Source organism: Melanotaenia boesemani, chromosome 8 (genome assembly GCF_017639745.1).
Source record: "Melanotaenia boesemani isolate fMelBoe1 chromosome 8, fMelBoe1.pri, whole genome shotgun sequence".
NCBI lineage: Eukaryota > Metazoa > Chordata > Actinopteri > Atheriniformes > Melanotaeniidae > Melanotaenia > Melanotaenia boesemani.
The window spans coordinates 33,950,574-33,974,262 of record NC_055689.1 but is presented as its reverse complement, the minus strand read 5'-3'; the positions used below and the strand labels follow the sequence as shown (position 1 = coordinate 33,974,262).

Below are 23,689 nucleotides of genomic sequence, written 5' to 3'. Positions count from 1 at the left end.
TTGGCATCGCTGGTGTATGAATGTGTGGATGAATGTTCGGTGATGGTCGGAGAGGCCGTAGGCGCAGACTGGCAGCCACGTTTCCGTCAGCTTGCCCCAGGGCAGCTGTGGCTACACACGTAGCTTACCATCACCAGGTATGAGTGAGGAGTGGATGAATAATGGATTCACACTGTAAAGCGCTTTGGGTGCCTTGAAAAGCGCTATATAAATCTAATCCATTATTATTATTATTTATTATCCCCCTGTAGTTGGGGCACACCCTCCGGTCCCCCTTTTTGAATAGGGGGACCACCACCCCAGTCTGCCAGTACATGGGGAACTGTCCCTGAAGTCCTTGCAATGCTGCAGAGGTGTGTCAGCCAAGAACAGCCCTACAGCATCCAGAGCGACCTTAGCCCCAGAGATAAGAGAGAACATGCCAGGGTCCCCTGACTCCGCTTCCTCATTGGAAGACATGTTGGTGGAATTGAGGAGGTCTTCGAAGTGTTCCCTCCATGAGAGTATTCCCTCCACATCCCAAGTTGAGGTCAGCAGTCCCCCATCACCACTGTACACAGTGTTGATGGAGCACTGCCTTCCCCTCCTGAACCACTGGATGGTGGATCAAAATCTTTTCAAAGCCACTGGGAATTGGGGATTTCTGCCATGACAGGCACCGATGACCTTATGGTCACAGCTTCAGCTGGCCGCCTCAACAACAGAGGCACAGAACACAGCCTACTCGGAATCAATGTCCCCTGCCTCACCCAGGACATGGTTGAAGCTCTGCCGGAGATGGGAGTTAAAACTCTTTCTGACAAAGGTCAGATCTTCCCAGCAGACCCTCACAACACGTTTAGGTCTGCCAGGACTGACCGGCATCCTACTTCACCACCAGGTGGTGATCAGATGACAGCTTCGCCCCTCTCTTCACGCAAGTGTCCAAGACATGCGGCCACAGGTCTGATGATATGACTACAAAGTTGATCATCAAACTGCAGTCTAGAGTGACCTAGTGCCAAGAGCACATGTGGACACTCTTATGTCTGTACAGGGTGTTCGTTATGGACAATCCATAATGAGTACAGAAGTTCAATAACAAAACACCACTCAGATTCAGATCATGGGGGCCATGACCCTACCAGGAGCATAAAACCCCCTATAAGATAGCTCCTAGTATCGTCAGGACATGCAAACTAATTCCACTGCGGCAAGGCGGTTGCTCTCAGAGGAAGAAAACTGTTTATTGAAAACAGAAAACAGTTTATATTAATTATGTCACCTTAAAATCATTAGCATAGTTCAGTGGCGTATCTAGGACATTTTTAATGGGGTGGCCAAGATAAGACCCAAAACTAGTGTGGGGTGGCCAAGGCAGTAAGAACCTTAATGATCTGTACATACTGTGTAACTATAATCCTGCTTTCATTTTACATACACATGGTCTAGAATTTTTAAAAACACAAAGAACTTATGTTTACAGTTACTGAACTGTTTTTATTTTGAATTACTATGTTGACATTCTCTGAAAGTATTGTCAGGGCCACGGAAAACATAAAAATACACAGATACAAAAAAAAACAACATGTCTTTAGTCTTGCACTGACTAGATTTCTTCTGCCATCACACTTTCACAAAGACCATACTAGACAGATTCTGTTTGTCCATCCTAAAAGAGAGGAATCCTCCTGTTTTTGTGATGACTTGCAAAAACTTTAATGAACCTATCCATGTGGAGCGTCTTAGCTCTTCTTGCCTCAATGCTAAGGACACCCAAGTTGCTCAATCTGTTGTCTGACATAGTTGTGCGCAAATGAGTCTTGATAAGTTTAAGAGCAGAGAAGCTTCACTCACATGCTGCAGTACTTACTGGTACAGCTATGGCTATCTTACACAAACAAAAAAGCTCATGAAAAATGTCCTTATGAGGCTCAAGGAATACTGCAAAGTCAACAACACCCGACAATGTCTGCATTCCACTTTGCAAAAGTCTCTTTGTTTGGTGGAGCTCATGTCTGAGATCTTCCAAATCACTTTCATAAAATCCTCCAAAGCGAAAGAGCACCTCATCTTCAAGGAAACTTGTGCTTTTTGGATCCAAAGCTTGTATTCCTCTCATTATGTCACAGTTGTCTTTGGAGAAACGCTTATCTAACTCTCCAAGAATGGTGTCTACAATGGGGAAGAAGACTGTTGTCAGTATTACAGCAGTTGCATGATATTAACATATAAAGTGCTAGTTTTGCGGTGTGGGCTAAAAGATAAAATGTTAGGACATACCATAAGGTCCTGGTGGGGCAGCATGTATTTTTGCAGAAGAAAGGAACTCTGGATCATCCATTGCAGCTTCATCTTCTGACACATGTTGGAGAAAACCTTAAAAATGCACAAGTAACAAAGAACAGGTACTTCTTCCCCCAGTATTAAAATAGGCAGGTACTAATTTCCCACTTTCCTAATTAATAAGGTACTGTTCCACACATTTTCTTTCTATCTTTCTCTTTAGGGTCTTCTCCTGTGTGTTCTTTGATGGATCAAAATATGACAGATTACTTCTCTCAAGTTAACAATTTATTCATTTACAAAGTATGAAAATGTGCAAATTACAGAGCCCTGGGTCCATATCTATCCCTGGCAAACAGACATAAGAGATGTCCGGCTGCCCACAACGGATAGGACACCTTCTTTCTATCCCTGGACCCTACAGCTCCTCCTCCTTCCTATACACAGTTTTACTGACTAATGCTGGAGTTGCAGAAGTAGGGTCAGCTACAGTCACAAGCCGACCACATGCAGATGTCGACCCCCCTCCTTGTGACACCCATCCATTTGGTGGCTTCTTTTGTTCTGGAAAACAGGGACAAAGAAAACACACACACACAAACAAGGTATCTCCTCTGAACTCCGGTTGACCCAGAAATTTCCCTTAAGGGTAACATTCCACATGTTGTTTTACTAGCAACACACCGTTAGTCAGCCCCTCCCATGTACTTCTCACATCCCATATGAAGAATCTCATTGTTGCTTAAACACACTAGCACACTGTTAGTAAGTATATGAGCTTAAAGATAAGATATGATTAACAGAGTAAGAATATAAATGAAAATAAGTAGCACACTTAAGTTATCCCTTGATGAGTACCTTAATAAATTTATCTACACACACCATATGAATCACTTTCACCACTGGTACCTAAAATATTAAAAACCACTAGAATCACTTTTATATATTGGTCATGGAAACACTAGTGTTTCCCTTTATCTTTTAATGTTTTGTAATTAAATCAAAACAATGTGTGGATACTAAGATCTACAGTTTACTTTGTATTAGCAAATTAATATTAAACAAAGATTAATACAAAACAGTTTGAAGTAAATATTGATGACAGATCCATCAGGATAGAGAACTGAACTTACCATGATTAGAAAGTGGCACTTCACAGACCTGTGACTGGCTGAGTGAAGTTTTTTTTTCATGAATTTTTAGATGGACGGTGAAAACAATTACATAGCCCTTATATGTATGTGTTCTATTATCTTGTCTTTAAAATTATTTTAAAATTCGTTTTCTTCAGAGAACTATACTTTTATAAATGGAATGACAAGAACTTAAATTCAGTCAACTTATTTGTAAAAGAACAAATCCATGGACAAATCCATCCATCTTCATCAAGGACCCCTAAGAGCTACATGAACATGACCTACCATGCTGTGCAGAGGGAGCTGATTGCTCTTCATCACTGCTGCTATGCCTATGCTGCTGAACTGACTGGCTTTCTTCCTGCTGCTGGCACCTGGGGCTGACTCTGATGACACTTTTCTTTTTTTCAAGAAACTTTTAATATCTCTGTGTCTCTTCCTTGCTACCTTTTATCATGCCTGCATGAAATCATATCAGTCACTAGATATCATCCATTGCAACATCCATCAGGATCATTGTTATCTTTGGTTAAAATCAGCATAAGAAATACAGGGAAGCTTCCAGAAATGGGAAATCTTAAACAATAACTTTAGCTCTTTCCAGTGTCAAAAACAAAATTCTGTTAGATTTTTTTTATTATTATTATTGTTATTTTAATAGTTTCAAGCATTGGAAGCACTGCTTTGATAATGTTTTTTAATATTGCATGGGAAAAATGCAGGTTGAGCATTTGAAATTTAAATGCACTCTGTTAGTCATTTTAAAAGAATATTACAAAAGACATGAACTTTGAAAAGAGCTAAAAAAAAAGGAGCTAATTGATACTCAGTCAATTATCAGGTATTAACAAAAGCTTGAAACACTACTCATATGCAAAGTAAATCACACAAATATTAACTAAACACATTTACATCGGTTCGTGTTCCGTAGTTAGAAACTATTAGCTAAACTGGTGTGGTAACAGTTCTCCACGTTCTTCTGCGACTGTTTGAGGCTGAGCCACAAGGTGTCTGTCAGGCTTCGCGGCATGTGGATATGTTAAAGGCCAATAGTGTTACACACAAACCCTCACTAAAATGTTAATGTTAACTCTGCCAAAGTTGAAAACTTGCTAAATGCTGAGTGGTTTGCAACAGGCTAGTTAGCAGCCTGTTTACATAGCTATGTAGCCTGTTTCACACCGGCAAACTAAGACAGTACTTTGTTTTAAAAAACAAACAAAAAGCAAAGCACTAGCTTGGAGGGAAGTTATATTTTAAACAACTTACCTTTCAAATGTTAAATCTGCAAGTTCGCGGTGACTCCAGTGATACAGAAGGCTTCCTAGTATGCTGCTAGTTGTACGGCAAGCAAAAGGCAAATGCAACTTTAAGGGTTAGGGGGCTCATACGTTGGCTCTTAAGATGCTTTTGGTTCAGTGTGATCCAACAGACCAGAAATCAGCTGTAGGAGCTTCAGCATGAGCATTACTCAGATAGTTTGACACATTCAACTGATCTTGAATCAGCTAATTATCCACACTGCATCGTTGATTGACAGGCATTTCTTTTTGATAGACTTGACAAATTACCACTCAGAAGTGGGGTGGCCACAAGGGTGGCCAATGAGATTTCAGGGGTGGCCACCCCCCAAAATCGCCATTGGCCTAGCTACTGCTAATTTCCTGATTTATTTAGTAGAGTTCATCTTCCTGTGTTTTCTGTTCTCTTTACTTCCTGTTCTCTACACACCTGGGGCCTCATTTATCAAGCTTGCGTAGGAACAAAAACCGGCGTACGCCAAATATAGTCAACTTTTGGGATTAATGAAAACCAAACTTGACGGTAAAATGTTCCTACCTCCATGCAACTCTGACCCAGGTGTACACACATAATATGGGAAAACAGGAAATGGTGACACCAATGGCACAGAATAAAATTAAGGAAATGCTGTGAAATGCGAGACATTTGTGCACAAGCCACTCTTACCTTTCACACCACAAGTTAGATATAAGCTGTTTACAGAAATGAATAAAGACGCACATTTGATATTAATACACCTAAGAGTGCACACTCGGGTGGGTTGGGGGTGGGGGGTTTACAGGATTTTCAAGAAAAGGGGAGTTGATATTAATAACCTCAACCACTAAAATAGGTTCCAACACTGTGAAACAAAACTTACATGTTATAAAATCCTTCCAGCTGCTGCCAGCATGTACCAGTCATTGTGAAAAGTAGCTTTGGTCATTCATACCAGCAGAGCAGGATGCAGACGGGAGGCTGGAGGTTTAGAAGTGATACTAATGAAACACACAAGAGTTGGATTTCCTTTTATTTATTATACTTACACAATGCTTTTTTATTGTTGTCTCAATTTCTATTAAGACAGTCTTTATTTCCCGCAACTCCTTGACCACCTCGTTAATAGCGGTGATTGTGTCCCTCTGCACCGCCCACCCAGCTGGGACACCCAGCAACTAGAAGGAAAAATGATTTAAACTAGAATAAACTGCTACCAATCTCAGATTTATCTATACATATTTATTTTATAAATTAAAACAAATGACTAAATTACCATAATCAATACTGTCATTTAGCAGAAGTTTTTTCCAAAGTGACTTATCCATGTGGGAGTCAAACTTCAATCTCCCAGCATGGGAGACGGATGCACTACCGACTGAGATTTCCAGCTGCAAATTTCGATGTTCTACTATTTTATTCTACAGTCATTTAGCAGATGCTTTTATCCAAAGCAACTTACCTTTGAATTTGAATGATATCTCTGGCATGTCTTGCCTTCTGACATTGTGTTAACAGCATCAGCCACCTGCTGGCACTATTCTGCCTTTCTGACACAAGTAATGCCCACACCGTGCTCACCAACGAAACACTTTTACGTTTCCCAAAATGATCCATCAGGATCTCAGTCTCACACCCTGAAAAATTCCACTTTTTCACTCCCGAGCAATTCAGATGATGTGATGAATATGTATTACAGACGTTCAACTGACCATTTATGGCCACCATGTGGGCGTGGGAAGGCGTTCCCTCACGTGCAATGCTTTAGAGCTGATTCTAATTTATGAACAGAGTGATCTCACTTTTCCGAACGGCAAACTCAAAAGTTTCAGTGGACTCCAGAATTTCGTATTTAAAGATGACTGCATCTAGTCATTGTTGTCTTTATTAAACCATTAATCAACCGATAAATCTTTTAAATTAGCATCGTAATTTTTTAACACATTAATGCATAAACAACAAAGTTAGTACACATGAAAAATCTGAAATTCTAATTATCTCCATGAGAGAGGCTGATTTTGGGCATATAGGTTCTTCGTCACAGTGGTGAACCACCAAAAACCACTTCATCCTCCTTATTTATGAAGATTCAGACAGTTTTCCAGGCTTACATTTAGAGGATCCTGCAAGATGATCATATAATTAATCACTATGTTATCTTGGGAGTCGTAGCTCATAAAGTTTGAGAACCTTTGTCTTATAGGATGAATTTTTTGAAGCCTGTCATAGTTTCCTCTAAGTAAGTAATGTATAAAAAACATGATCAACTATTTTTCTAGATACCAGAACTCTGATCATCTGAGCAAGTCCATCAAGTACGGTGGCTGGGAAGTGCAAAACAACAAAATATCGAGAGAAAAACTTTCACGTTGTCACGATGCACATTTACATCATAGAAACCATTTTTACATTTACAAAAAAAGTATGATGCCGAAACACTTTTATCATAGATTAAACAACTTTACATTTCAGAAAAAAACAACTTTGTTAAACATAAAACACTTTTACAACCTTTGATGCAAACTTACACGTGTAACTGCAAAACATTTTTACAGAGTTTTTAATATATTGCTGAAACACTTTTACCAACGACAAAGAAACTTTCCACTGATGTGAAACACTTTTACAAGTTCAGGAAACACAATTACAAAGATAGGTGTTTCACCAAAATCTGTGACCCATCAGAATCTGTGACCGTGGGGAGCAATAGCGTACATTGGTACATAAGTCAATCAAGTGTTATTCTTTCTCACGTTCTCTCTTTCTCGCCTCCTATGTTCAAGGAAATATTCTGTGCTGCTGTGCTGTTTATAAATGTGATGCATAAATAGTGTATTAAATATCACAAAATCTGTCATTTATTCATTTTAATATTAATTAATGATCATGTCTCACCTCTATTCCTCTCTGTCCTAATTTAAGGATCCCATCATACGCTGTACATTGTTCAGGACATTAACTAGACCAAGCAGTCTTTTAGTTTCCACTGAGTACTACATAGAATAATGAGACTGGGAGGATGGTGTAGTTTAGCTTCATTAGACAAGCACATATACAACAACAAGACAGTGAACAAGCACTGTCACAAGAAAGTTTCTTTTCATTTATAGGTGTTGTCGTTCCATCAATACCCAGAGGGTCAGTCATGGCTCATAATTCCCAGTATTATCTTTTTGTCCTAATCCAGCCCTGATTACAAAGATGTTTGTTTGGTGACTGCTTCACATTTAGCTGTGAGACTGGGTTGAGTCATCACAGTCTGGTTCTAATTAAAGTCACACAGATGTGAACACTGTCCAGTTTTCCTGCTGTCACCTCACACAGCTCAACCATGAACAGCTTCCTAACCTCATCAGTATCATTTACTGGGTTTATCCTCTGAGAAGCAGAAACATCCACAGGAAACTGATGGAAATCTGTCCAACAAAATCAGAGTCCTGATAAGCTGCTGCTAGAAGGACAGATCAGATCTCTACAGGCCTGTTTCCTGTTTCCTGTTTCCTGTTTCCTGCAGACACGTTGGCGGTTGAGCAACCAACAAACAATTGGTGAATAATTAAACTGTGACAATTGATTAAGGTAAAAAATCTGGTGATATGGGTCCAAAGAAGAATCCGACAGCTGAGGAAGTGGACAATATTAAAAAAAGGCCTTGACCTCATAACGGAGGAAGTGTCTGCTGTACGGCAGCAGTAAAAAAGTAAACTGGAACTGGTCGAAGACGTGAAGGCTCTACAGCAGCTGAATACCAAAAGAGATAAGTGTATCGTGTATTTGGAAAGCAGAGTCAAGGGCCTGGAGCAGTATGTTGACTTTAGCCAGAAAAGCACATCAGCTGAAGAAACAGAAGAAAATACAAAACACCTGGACTACAACCTGCAAAACCTTCATTAAACTTATCGGATCATCCGAGGTGGCCAAGGTGATTTATATTAAGGAACGTTGAACAACTGGAAAAGTCCAATGACTGACAGAATCTGGTCTACAGCTAGAGGAACAAAGATCAGCATGGGTGAACTGCTCTGGACTCTGAGGTAACTAACAGAACTAAACTATGACAACGATGGAATTCACTCTATATCTGGGGATTCAGTCTTTACACAGAGGATAAGTTAAAATCATCAGTTGGAGCTGGAAGTATTTCAATATACTGATCCAAACATCATGGATGTGGAACAGGATTTAGATCCAGAAAATAACTTTTTAGCTGCCGTAAAAAATAATTACTGCTACTACACAGATGATCAATACAACCAGAACATTGACTCAGGGAGTAAATTATCACCTCTGCATTTTAATTGTAGAAGCTTATATGCTAACTTTAATAATATTAAAAGCTATTTACAAACATTTACTAAACCATTTAGTATAATAGTATTATCTGAAACATGGATGTCTATTGACAAAAGTATAGACTTGGAATTAAATGGCTATGAGCTCAGGGATAAGAATAGACTAAATAAAGGTGGTGGGGGTGTTGTCATGTATGTAGAACGTGAGGGTTTTAGAAAGAATGACATCTGTGACTAATAGCTTACGTGAATACTTAATAATTGAAGTCTTTATGGAAAAAACAAAAACATTGTTAGCTGTGTGTACAGAGCACCTGGGTCAAGCATTAATACATTCAGTGTGTGGATGGAAAGTGTATTTTCAAAAATAGGTAACAAAACTAGTTTTGTGTGTGGGGACTTCAATATCGACAAATTGAATCCCAACAATCACAATGGTACTGATGCATTTATTAATACAATATACAGTATGAACGTATTTCCAAAATTCACTAGACCCAGCAGAATCATGTCTCATTCTGCCATTCTGATCATATTTTCACTCATGACATTAACAATAATGCTATAAATGGATTGTTAATCAATGACATAAGTGACCATCTGCCAGTGTTTCCAGTTCATGACGTCAAGTTACAAGAAAGAGTCAAAAAGCAAATAAAATATAGACGAGTAAGAACTGAGGAACGCACTAAAAAGTGAATTACTGGAAAACAACTGGAACATAATATACAGAGAAAAAGATTTTAATTTAGCATATAACAAGTTTCTAAAATATTTTCTCCATTATATAATAAGTGTTTTCATATTTTGAAATGTAGCAGAAAAGTAGCCCATGGATCACCGAAGGAAACACCTGTAAAAAGAAAACTTTACTTTCCAGAGACTTCCTAAGAAAGAGAACTAAAGAGACAGAATATAAACATAAAAATACAAAAATTAATTAACTTAAATCATAAGGGCAAGAATAAAAGATACTATAAGAGGATATTAGAGGAAAATAGCAGGAATACGGAAAATACTAAATAATATTAGAAGAAATAGATTCAAACAGAATAGTTTCTTTAAGTATTTCATTGATGATGACGTTGGAAATTACAACATGAAAGAGGTCGATAATAACTTTAATGAATACGTTGTTAGTGTAGGACCTGACCTTGCTAAAAAAAATCCCTGATTCAGGAACTTATGATCATTTAAGTGAGAGAAATCCTTGTTCATTGTTTCTTCAAGCAGTGGATGAAAAGGAAATTCTGAATATTGTTATGAAATGCAAGAAGAAACAGGCCACTGAATGTAATGATGTTGATATATTTCTAGTAAAAAAGTCATTGAGGGCATTTCTAAACCATCAAAATACATCTTTAATTTACCATTTCAAACTGGTACATTTCCCAATAAAATGAAAACATCTAAAGTCATCCCCCTGTTTAAGGCTGGAGACAAACACTATTTTAATAACTACAGACCGTCTCCTTACTACCACCATTTATTTTAAAATACTGGAAAAACTCTTCAATAACAGATTGGACTCTTTTTTTAGAAAAACACAAAATTCTTGCAGAGAATCAGTTTGGGTTCCGGTCAAACAGATCAACATCACATAATGCTGTTTGGTAATAAAGCAAATAATACACTGTTATTAATAACAATAGAAGCAGTGGAAACAGACAGAGTGCATGAAATAAAATGTTTGGGGGTAATCATTGATGACAAACTCAACTGGAAATCACATTTTAAACACGGACAAACTAAAGTCTCAAGAAGTATTTCTATAATAAGCAAAGCTAAGAAGGTCCTGGATCAGAAATCCCTCCATACACTTTACTGTTCTCTAGTCTCACCGTACTTACAATGCTGTGCTGAGGTATGGGGCAACTACTACAAAACATCATGACGGCCACTGACTACTATTCAAAAAGAGCAATACGGACATTTCATAACAGCTATCAGGAACACACACACTCATTATTCCTTCAGTCAAAATTATTACAATTTACTGACATTGTGGCCAAAATATCAAACAACCTCAATAATGTTCAAAGCTAAAATAATCTATTACCAAACAATGTACAGAAATTATTAACAATTCATGAGGGTAATTATAATTTAAAGGGGAAAATTAACTTTAATATCTCCTTAATTCGTACAAGCAGGAAAAGTTTTGTGTTTCGTTATTGGGGTGAGACTATGGAACAGGGTCACCATGGATTTGAAGCAGCATCCAAGCATGAAACAATTTAAAATGAGCTGCAAAGACACTGTTTTCCAGAGGTATAGGGATGAGGGAGGTGCTGGGTAGCACTAATGGTTAAGAGGATAGTGTGCTGGTGTTAATTCTTTCTTCAGGGGTCATTTTTCTGGTTTCGTCTTCTGATTGTATGTGCATGTGTGTATGTAGGTGTGTGTATGTATGTGTACTGTAACCAGGTTATGGAAAAATAGCCGCCTACAATAAAGTGATCCAAAGCACAAAAAGGAAAAAAACGAAAGAGTTGCCCTTGAAGAACTGTTAAAACTACAATTCCCATGCTCCTCTGTGAGGAGCGGGCCAATTACTGAGCTCCAAAGTCTCAGATGATTGAGCCCCGCCCTCACTTCCGGTTAGCTACTTCCTGACAATGAAAACAACATCGTGCACTTACCGATTCCAAAATCGATTGCCATCCATAGGGTAAGACACTTAAATATTCTCCCAAATGGAATTATATTGGCCATTTATGTTGTTACACATCTGGTGACGGCTATATTATCATAATTACACCTTGTAGATTAGCGTGAACGGCAGATGACTGTCGCAATTCAAGCACCGCGCACAAAGAGAAACCCACCCACTGTCTCAACGGTGAGTGAAACTCTGTGAGAACTGATAGGTTACTAGTAAAACAACTATGTGTTTGAAGAGTATGACGTGTGAGAAGTAGCAGTTAGAAACGTTGCTAAAGTGCTATGATGGCTGCTCAATGCCATGTTATGGTGCTAATGTTGCTAATCTTAGCCTAGCTAAGGTCATGGGCACCTGGTGCTACACACACAGCCGTGTTTTGTAAAAAAGTTTCCAATTTGTTTCCAATTGATTTACAAAAGGCACTATTTTTCCTTATAGATGTTTATTGTCTGTGGAAGAAACAAGTGTTGATGTGTTTTGCTACTGTGTGTCTGTCATGGTGATTAAGGGGTCAATTTTTAGTGCATTCCCTCACTGTTACCGGTGCAGGGAGGGATGATAAAGCATACAGAACCTTATTAGCACCTCTAAATCACCATGGATGTTCCTCTATTGCTGCAAATTGTTCTTTATTGTATTTTATTTCTAAAATGAGTTGCCACTAGCTTAAGTAGTGATATCCTTATACTTGAAACCCTTGGGAAAAGCACCTTAAGGTGTATTTATAGTTCACTACTATGAATGCTTTGGATCTGATGATTGATATATTTTGTTGTACAACTTAACTTCTTGAACATAAATTGAACCAGCTGATATAAAGTGGAATGATATTGACTGGTGATAATGCATGGAATCGACAGAATTTGAGTGTAATGAGCTTTTGGACCTCCTCTGGCCAACCCATAGGTCAGGTTTTTTTCTACCAGCGATGATCACGGACCAGAAGTTACGCCCGACCCGGATCTGAGAAACATCCGGCTGGATCTGCAGTGAATATTAGTGTTTCAACCCTCAGAAGGATTCCCAGTGTGAACTGGGTGGCGAGCCAACCGACCCACGAGCACAAGTGTGTATGTGCTGTCCCACTCCCCCTCACTCACGGATTGTGCGGTAGGATCGACTTGCACTGGCATATCACTGGACACAGGAATCGGTACTGACACTGATAAAATACTGATTTGAACAGAAAGGGCCCCAACGAGCAATAAGACTGGTTGAGAACCAGGTTTTCTTTTAATTTTCTTCAGAAAACTGCCGGCTTTATTATTTTGTGTATTTTCATACATTGTTTAAACCAAAGTGTTACATTGTTGTTACTGTGTTCTGTTGAAACAAGTGACCACAACAAACCCCAGTTATTGTTGTCTGTCATTATTGAAGTCAAACCACTGGCTCTTAAGGGCTTGGCATCTTCTGATACTGGTCCACTTAATATCACAGATCGATTGCCTGTCACTCTATTATCGTACCGTAATAAGGGTTACAGTACATTTACATTTAACATTGTTGTATTATGAGTATATTAATTAAGTTTACATATTTATCAATAAAAGGCCAGAAACCAAATTTATTTAACTGCTAATATCAGGCCTTGGCTTCTAGACAGATTTAAACCAGGAAACTTATCACCAGTATTTATTATTTAATGAGAAGGTGTCGAAGTTCACAAGTTAAACTTCTTCTCACTCCCTTTCAAATATGTATTTGTATGTCTTATTTGTTTTCTATGTCTTCATTTATATGTTTTTTTTCTTTCAAAATTTTTCTCTATTATATTTTTCTTATTAAAAATTAAATCAAAATTGAGATCAGTCCAAGATTTGTCTTTTAAAATGGAATAAAGTGAAATGAGCTGAAATCTGCTGAAAGCTGTTAAACAACAAGAGCTGCTGGAAGTGTTTTCATGAAGAGCTCATTAACATTGTGAAGGAGGAATGGACTTTATTCCAGCAGCAGCTCAAAGCAGGAGATTCATATTTATCTGGATATTTGAAGGAAAACATTCATTATTAACCAAAGATGCTGAAAATGGATTGATTTGATTGATGGTGTGTTGAGGTTTCATTTCATCATTTAACACTGCAGATATCTGAAATCTTCACAGAGTTGATGGTTTGAGAAAATTCTGCTAATAAGAAAAAGAAGAATAAAATGTTAAATCCATAAAGACAGCAGTAAAGAAGAAACTCCCTCAGCTCAGTGTGTTTGTGACTCTGTCTGAGATGGAGGTGAAATATGTGAACCTGGGCTGTGCTTTACTGCTCTCTTCCTGCCACTAACACTGTTTGACATCTGCTCATCTGAAGGTTTTTGTACAGGCTGCAGGGATCATTTCTCACTGTGGAGAGCACGTTTATAACAGCTACAGTAGTAGGTGGCTGAATGAACCACTTTAACTTTCTCTATCTGCAACTCACAGCCGTTCTGATTATTCACAGCTGAGAAATCATCTTTCTGAGGATGATTGTAACGGTTGTCAACAGAACCAGAATTTTTATTAATATCAAGAATCGCTCTGAATGTTTCTTTCTTTTGGTACCAGTACACATAATCATAATCACACAGGTGAATGTTTCCACATCTGAAGGAGACACTTTGACCAACTCTCCTGGTCAATGTTAAATCCTCCTGAATCAGCTCTGCTGCCATGGCAACCAGCGCTGTAGAGACACAGCCAGACAGATGAAGGTTAGTGTGACAGTGTTTGTTCCAGGTGGAGTTTGTTGGCTCCTGATTGGCTGGAAACACTCACCTGAACACAGCCAGCACAGAGCAGCAGCTGGGAGGAAAAGCATTGTGTGCAGTGGTGTTTCCTCTGGTGAACCTGGGGAGAAGTGGTGCTCTGATGCAGCTGAGGCCAAACAAGGACGAGCTGTGAGATCAGAGCAGGACCACATGCTTTCTAACAGGTCCTCAAAGCTCCCATCAGCCCCTGCGGCCCACAGATCAGACTGCTGCTGCTGATTGACAGCTCAGCTGAAGCTGCTGTGTGCTTTCATGCTCTTGATTTCAATCTGACAGCAGATGAAAAAAATCTGCCTCACATGATGCAGAAAGACTAAAAACATTCATGTTCCCACAAACACGTTCAGGTTGGTGGTGAATTTAGTACCACACACTGCTATCTGTTGTTTAGCAGCTGGGATGAAAATACACAACTACAAACCCACACAGCTCCTCAACTCTCATTCAGCTCTTCAATGTGGGTCTGTGGATCCTCACTGGGAACACAATCAAACATACTGGGACATGTGGGAAAGGATCCCAGTGTGCATACTGGACATATGTTACAGCATCCACAGGAAGACACTTTCTCATCATTTCCATGTAGATTCTGTCATTTGAAGCTCTTTCACAGTCAGATCTGGACTATAAACCATGTTCTACACTGTATGTTGACATGTAGAAATAATTCCATTCTGCTTGTAAGAAGCTCTTCATAGAAACAAACATAGCTACACTGGTGTTACTGGATTATGTTGATGCATGAAAACAGCTTTGCTGCACAGCTGAATGATTGTGCTGAAAACACTGAGAACAAACTGAAGATGGAGCTGTTGTGTTACTTTGGCTTCACAGTCAGTGTAGACAATATACAAAGCAGCTTCAAAGATAAATGTGGAATCAAACAGAGTTCAGGAGCTGCAGCTTCCATCTTCATGGAAAACAATCAGCTGATTATTTCATTATTCTTCATGTAGACGACTCAATGAAGATGAAACCACTTGATTTCCTAAATGTTTACTGGTTCCAACAAGTTTCTCCAGTCCGACCCGACTTGGAACAGAATCAAATATATTGGGACATGTGGGAACGTCAGCTGGAATATTTTGGAGCCTCCAGACACAGAACTTTATCATTGATCTCTTTACTATTGAACATGTTTAAAAAGTGACTTTGAACATAATTAACATTCATTAACATGATGATCAAACTGGATTTTTCTCCAGTGTTTCATGTTTGTGTTTCTTTGGGAATGATTGGAATATTCTGTCTTCCATATTTACACATTCACTGTCTGAGCATAAAAACGTCTCCACCTGGATTTAACTCAGCAGATGATCTGGAGCTGCTTCAGTTGCTCAGGTCCAGGTTCAGCAACATGATGTTCCAGAAAAATCAGCTCAGCCGACTGTCAGAAGAAACTGGAAGCAGCTTTTTCCATCCAGAGTTTTTCCTCTGATGGAAGCAGCATATTCCAAGATGAACATTTCAGGATCAGGAACAACTGCTCAGTCAGGTTGGAAAGACAGAGTCTGAGCAGATTATCATCCATGTCTAATTCCTCTTCATCCTCCAGCTGCAGAAGGACCGTCTTCAGGGTGGAACTGACACCATTGTTGACTTCTGACCAGATTCCTTCAACTCTTTGCTTCTGGAAACAGATTTGTCTTCACTTCATTTCTTCTGCTCAGTTAATAAAAAATAGACATGATGAAGTCAAAGAGGGAAAAATGTCCTGAAGCTGAATTCTCATTAAATATGAACATTTCCATAAACAGCAGCTTTACTCATGAAGCTGGAACTCTGCATACTGACCAACCAGATACTGTGTACACTGACAGCTGTGCTAGAAAAGGATCAGTTTTAGGAGGAAAAAGTGGAAATAAACTCCAGTGTGGATGTTTCTGCAGATGTTCAGGATGAACTTGATGTGATGAAAGTTGTTCCTGTTGATTTCATGCTGTTTAATGACGTGTTTCCTCTTCAAATCAGACAGGACTGGAACAGGAAAGAAAATGTAGATAATGGCTGCAAAAGCCAGAATGATGCTAAAAGCCAGAATTCCAGCATGAAGTGAAAGCAGCAGAAAATAAGTCAGATGTTCTTGTAGAAAACAAAGTTGTGGATGAAGTCTGCAGATGAGGCCTTCTTTCCTGATTCTAGCCATGAGTCGACAGCAGCTCCTGCATGAACAACCTGAGATAAAACTCCTGGCCGTCATCCACACACACTTCATCCCACATTCCACAGGTAAGTACTGCAGACCTGTGGAAGCAACAAGAAAAGCTAAATTCATTTGTGTCCAACTTTCAGACAGAAAGCTTCCAGATCACTTTGGTGTTCAGTCATTTCCTCTTAGACACGTGTTAGAATGAATGAGGACGACATTCAGATGAAACATGAAGACTTATTTCCAAAGTTTACATCACGTCTATATTTGTTTTTTTTTTTTTTGTTTTTTTTTTAACTTGTCCTGTCCAGCATCATAGCAAGCAAAATGATAATCTGGTTGCTGTATTGTGCTGAACAAATTTGCTCTACCAAGGGGAGGCCTATGGGTAAGGCTCCTCTTGATAATGTGATTAATTTATTTATTTATTTACTTTGAATCACGGAATCTATGTAATCTTGCTGGACCTGACCGGAGGGGACAGAAAAAGATGGAAAATAGCAAAAAGAGCAAAGGGAAAGAAGAAAGGAGACAAAAAGATCACAGACAGAAGGGAAACGACCCTTCAATCCACACCATCACCAGACAACGAACTGTTACACCTGTACATGAACACACCAGAAAATTTCCTACAACTTTTACAAAAGCAGAAACACACACACAGAAAAAAACAAACTACAAAACAAAAAAAAAAAAAAACAGGGCTGCCAGTCATTAAGAGTATAACCAAATCAAATCAAAAAGACATAACAGCGACCAGATACTAACTCACAGGAAAAATACAAAATTTCTTTTTTTTTTTTTTTTAATAATTATTGCTTAATATTAAAGACCCACTAGACAACTCAGTGACTGTGTCAACATGCAGAGCATGAGAAACAAGGAGTGATCAGTGATGAAGAGTGGTGAGTGAGATCATGCAAATGCGACCTCGCCTCCACGGAGGCCAGAGGCAGACCAGGGCCTGGGCCGGGCCCTCAGCAGCAGACCCGGAGCACCAACCCATGCCACCCCACCACAAAGACAACTCCAGCCCCACCCGAAGGGCGGCAGAGGAGAGCCCCAGCAAGAGCCCCCCACGGTCCCGGGGCACAGGCCCCAGTGGGCCAAGATCAGCAGCCGCCGGCCCCGCCAGGGACCGGCCCACCCAGGGCAGCCCAAGCGAAGGGCCCAGGGCCCCAGGAGCCCAGAGGCGGCCGCCCCACCCCTCAAAGGCAGAGGGCCCGCAACATGCCCAGGAGGACCAGGCCCCCCCAGACAGCCACCCGGCGTAGGCCAGCACACACCCCGACGTTCCAGCCGCACACCCCGGGAACCAGGGCACCACCGGCCCGCTTCCCCAACTCCCCATCCACCCCAACCCGCACCCCATACAACCCCACACTCACACCCTCCCCCGTGCCGCACCCACAACCGCCCACCACCACACAATCACGCCACACACAACCCCCCCACCACGCCCCGCGGGGGACACCCCAGGCGGACCAGCGGACAGCGGGCCCCAACCCCCATAGAGCCAGCAGCCCACCAGCGCAGCCATCCCGGGACCCGGCCCCGGGACAACCCCCCCCCCCCCCCCCCCCGCCCACCCCCAGCCACACACAGGAGGAGCAGGGGCGTAAGAGGTCCCCAATACCCTCTCCCTCCCCGCTCCTGACTGTTTATGTAGTGTGTGTTGTGTGCAATTAAAATTGAGGGGCAGTGACTGCAATGAGCTGCGAGCCGGGCCACCTAAGTGGCCCCGCCCCCCATGCACCGCATGCCATGCCCCCCAGGTGTTGTTTGTGTGTTGTGTTTCTTGTGTTTTGGTGTCTTGGTGCAATTAAAACTGAGAGGCGAGCAGCCACGGGGTGCCTCCAAGGAGACCACTGAATGGTCTCCTCCGTTCCACCCCGCATGGCCCCACGCCTCCCAACTCCCTACGTGTGTGTGTGTGTGAGACAGAGAGAGCGGGAAGTAAGAGGGGTCCGGGGATGTGTGTCCAGAGGGAAGTTTGCTTCCCTCTGGATGATGAGCCCTTAGTGGCATTAGGCACCCCTGCTCCCCAGGAGGCCCCCCCCAGGGCAAGACAGGCCAGGAGAGGCCGCCCCCCACGACCAGGCCACCCAGGGACCGCACCCAGTGAGCCGCCACCCACCCCAGAAAGTTCCCACCCTCCCACACCCCTAACGGGGAATGAGAGGATGGGGACAGCGGCAGACCCACGGCATACCACCCCCAGGCCCGCCCAAGCCCCCCCCCCACAAGTGCACTCAACCCCGCCCCAACCACACACAGAAACACATGCACACACCCACCTTCCCGCACACTCCCACTCATCACAACCCACACATGCCCCCTCAGCCCCACCCAAAAAACACAAACACCCGCACAGCATCCAACCCTCCCACTCCCACTCCCCAGACACACCCCCACCCACCCCAACACATGCACACGCATGCACACAAACATATCCCCCCATTCACACAAACATCCACAGTGCAGACACACACACAACATACAAGCATCCCTGTCCCACACCCCAGCACCTCCCCCCACAATCCCCCGAATCCCACTCTGCCCCCCCCCCCCCAAACCCCCCCCCCGCCCCCGGGCCACACCCCGGGTCCCAGGGTGTCAACCAGACATCAGGGCATGTACCAACCCACACCATGGCAGCACATCCGGGCAGGCCCAGACCCCAGGCACACACGGAGCCCACCACCCCGGAGGGAGGAGGACCACCCCCAGGCACCAGAGCCCAGAACCCCCGCCCAGCCCGCTCCAGAATAGCCCGGCCACCCGGCTCAGGACCGACGCCCACCAACCCAGGCACCACCAGTGGCCCCACCCCCCGCCACGAGGCAACTCCAACCGCTGGCCCCCACAGCCCCCGACGGGGACAGACTCAGAGCCACCTCCACCGCAGAGCAGCCCGGTCCCGCATCACGGGCAACCACAAAGAACCCGCAACCACCAGTCACTCCCGGCCATTTCTCAAACCCCCATAGCAACGACGTCACAGTCCTCCACCTACACTAAGTGATGGAACTAAGCACAGGGGACCAGAAGGAATGAGATTCAGCCGAATAGTTATTTAAGGAGGCAGACATTGTCTCATTACTGATGTGGTCAACTAAGAGATTCCTAAACTGCTGAATACACAGATTATTTTTGTTTTTCCAGTTCACAAGGATAGTTTTCTTTGCGATGCATAATGCTGTGTGTATCATGTGTGCAGAGTTAATTGCCATATTAATGTCACCCAAGTCACCTAGTAGACATAGTGCAGGGATTGTAGGAATATTACATTTAAACCATGTTGACATGTCCACACATACCTGAAGCCAGAACCTGCGGACAGGTGTGCAGGACCACAAGGCATGGAGGTAGTTATCTGGTGTGTTTTCATTGCAGTGTGTGCAGATGTTTGAATGTGACAGACCCATCCTGAACAACCTTTGTCCTGTATAATGAGTTCTATGCAGAATTTTAAATTGTATTAGTTGCATATTTGAATTTTTAGTCATTTTAAAGGTGTTTAAACATATTTGTGACCATTTATCTTTATTAAAGTTACTGGATAAGTCACCCTCCCACTTTGAAGTTGGAAGACAGATTGAGTCTTCTAATTTAGATAATAGTCTATATGTTTTTGATAATAGCTTTGGGGCATTGAGATTCATGAATTCTGCCACCCTAATAGGTAGCTGAAAGTTTAATTGATTAATGGTATATTTTTTACATATAATAGATTTAAGCTGGTGATATTCTAAAAATGTTTTGCTACTGATTCCATATTGTGAAGTGAGAATATTAAATGATAAAAAGTTTCCATTTTCTATTATATGTTCTAACTGTTTTATTCCTTTATTTTTCCATTGAGTAAAATTGATAAGCTTTTTATTTTGCAGGATGTCAGGGTTGTTCCAGAGGGGTGTAAACTTACATGGAAAAAGTGAGGATTTGGTTATTTTTAGAAAATCCCACCAAGCCACTAAGGAGGAACTGATATTGATGCTTTTAAAACACTTATGTGTTTTGATGGTTGAGCTGATGAATGGCAGATCAGAGATAAACACATCCTCACACAATGCTTGCTCTACAGCTAACCATGTTTCATCCAGACTGCTAGGTTTAAGCCATTTGGAGATATACTGCAGCTTGTTAGCCAAGAAAACATGATTAAAGTCGGGTAGCTCCAATCCGCCTCTATCTTTAGTCTGTTGTAAAGTTTTTAGACTGATATGTGATGGCTTATTTTTCCATAAAAATTTAGATATGTGTGAGTCCAGTGACTTAAACCAACTGGAGGATGGTTTAGTGGGTATCATTGAAAACAGGTAGTTTACTTTAGATAGAACCATCATTTTAACTGTGGCAACCCTCCCCATGAGTGATATGGGTAAGCGCCTCCACCGCGAGAGATCATCCTCTATTGCTTTAAGTAGCTGGACATAATTTAGCTTTGTTAGTTCTGATAGCCTGGGGGAAATGTTTATGCCTAGATATCTAATGTTTCCAGACTGTATTGTAGTATTGGGTATGTTTTGTAGGTCACAGTTGATGGGCATAATAATAGTCTTAGACCAGTTAATAGAGTATTCAGATATTAATGAGAATGTGTTAATAAGTGTGATTGTCTGGGGGAGAGACATCGGTGAGTTCTGGAGAAAGAGTAATACGTCATCAGCATAAAGACTTATCTTGTGTTCTATATTTTTGGCATGGATTCCTTTAATCTCTTTATTTTGTCTTATGGCAGCAGCTACGGGTTCAATAAAAATAGCAAAGAGTGATGGGGAGAGTGGGCAGCCCTGTCTGGTGCCTCTCTGCAAACAGAAGCTATATACGTCTATATTTGAAAAGATCCACTTTGCTTTGATTTTGTCTCTTGTTCATCTGTGTCGCCCCAATGTGTGAAAATAATCATACAACTTCAAAGAGGATTTCTTCTCTATCATGAGGTCCAGAAGGTCAAAGAGGAGTTAGAAGGCTACCTTGTCTGCGTCTAGAACGTTTGGATCTTCTGAACTCTTTTCTAAAAATAAACAAAACTGTCTGAAACTCACCACCGGCCTTCTGGCCTCAGCCGCTTGCAAGCTTCTTTCCAGCTCTACTGGTTTGTTGTTCACAGAGAAGAGAGCGCGGATTAACGCTACAAACTTTGAAAATCAACCCCTGCTCAAGCTGAACAAGCGCTTTACAGTCTAATGTTGTCGTATTCACTTGGCAGAATATTCTGTGGGGCATGGCACTTTATTTCATTTCTTATATCAGCTGTCAGTGTTTGTTCATTAAGACAACTGATTATTTATGTTTGTGCTATAAAGAAAAAAAGAACACAGTTTTGTTAATATGGAATTGCTTTAAACTTTCATCATCGTGGATACTTTGATTTGGTTTTATTTTCTCTCTTTTACTGTAGTGTTTTAAAAGTTTTTATTAAGAACAGCGTTGGATTGGATTTATGACTCTTCTTTTGTTTACATCTGGTAATTTAAAGTAACTCAAATAAATCTAGTACTTTTTACTTTTACTTGAGTAGATCTTTGGTGCTTACTATAACTTTTACTTGAGTAGAATTTAAGCAAAGTAAAGAAATACATCTGCTACGTCAAGCATGAGGGGGGAACAGTGGAGGCTCAAACACAACAAGGTAATGAAGGCTTGGAGACTGTGTTCAGCAGAGATTCAGCTTCATGTGGAGACGCTGTCAAAGAGAGCAGAGGAGCAGAGGACTGACATTTCTCACTGTAACTCCAACATTTGACTCCTTTTCTTTTTCAGAGCTTCCAGCTCCAGCAGCCTCCTGTCCTCCAGAGAGAGAACCAGCAGACCTGCAAGCTGACTGTAAGATCTCCTGCTGCCTCTCTGCATGGACAGCTCCAATGTCCAATGAGGACGCTAGAAGTACTTTAGGGGCTTAAAGCCACTGTACACTACCTGCTCAGCAGCAAACAGCAGACAGACCATAATATGTCACAGATCAGTTTGGTAGTTGTTGTGGAGCTCTGCTGCCCCCAAGTGGACGTAAAAGAAAATTATTAAATAAGCTTCAGCTCATAATATTCTTTGTTTTTAGATTTGGACTTTACATTTAATCAACGATCTGATCTGTCTGTCTTTCAGTGTCCTTCCAGTCTGAGTTGAGGGTGAAGCTGCTCTTGCTGCTGTCCACAGTGCTGATAGTGAAGAGTCTGGTGTACTGCTGTGGACTCTCTCTGCTGATGATCCTCAGAAACAAGGGACCGTCCACCAACTGCACACATGCTGACTGACTGTTTTCTGCTGGACTTTTCTCTCCATCAAATCTCATGAGACTATGGAACAGGGTCACCATGGATTTGAAGCAGCATCCAAGCATGAAACAATTTAAAATGAGCTGCAAAGACACTGTTTTCCAGAGGTATAGGGATGAGGGAGGTGCTGGGTAGCACTAATGGTTAAGAGGATAGTGTGCTGGTGTTAATTCTTTCTTCAGGGGTCATTTTTCTGGTTTCGTCTTCTGATTGTATGTGCATGTGTGTATGTAGGTGTGTGTATGTAGGTGTGTGTATGTATGTGTACATTTACATTTAATATTGTTGTATTATGAGTATATTAATTAAGTTTACATATTTATAAAAAAAAATACCTGAAACCAAATTTATTTAACTGCTCACATTCTATTCTATTCTATTCTATTCTATTCTATTCTATTCTATTCTATTCTATTCTATTCCATTCTACAGACGCTTTTATCCAAAGCGACTTACATTTGAGAAGAACAACACAAGCAAGAATTCAAACAAGATGGGACGTCGTAATTAAGTGATCTTGTTCATCTCTGTTGCTCCAATGTGTGAAAATAATCATTACAATTCATTTTTCTGCAGCACACACTCCTTTCAAGGCCAGACAGAGCTTCAACATCCTTCTTCTGTAGGTAGGACCAGTCTGAAGAAGAACTAACCACCATGATTTCCTCTTTCCACAATCATAGCAGCTGATATTGATCATGAAATGGGACAATGCAGGTTGTGAATGTGGCTGTTATGGGATTGTTGTGAACTTCATGTTGACTCTGATCATTTGCAGCTAATAGTCGACTGAAGATAGAAATTGTGTTTGACTTTAAGTTCCTTACTTTTAGGAGACATGAGCTCATTGTTATTTGAGTGTTTATCAGCCAGATTAT

General features: G+C 41.2%; 1 protein-coding gene across 2 annotated transcripts in view; it reads left to right on the top strand.

The window, feature by feature from the left end:
• LOC121645166 overlaps positions 1 to 23,689 on the top strand; it is a 52,556-nt gene that overhangs the window by 9,164 nt on the left and 19,703 nt on the right. Inside the window, exons 2-3 of one of the 2 annotated variants that reach the window (XM_041993576.1) lie at positions 22,300 to 22,362; positions 22,642 to 22,664. In XM_041993576.1, coding sequence (XP_041849510.1) covers positions 22,300 to 22,362; positions 22,642 to 22,664 — 86 coding nt within the window. Of the gene's footprint in view, positions 1 to 22,299; positions 22,363 to 22,641; positions 22,826 to 23,689 lie in introns of those variants that run through there. The other variant, XM_041993575.1, reaches the window with a different exon arrangement.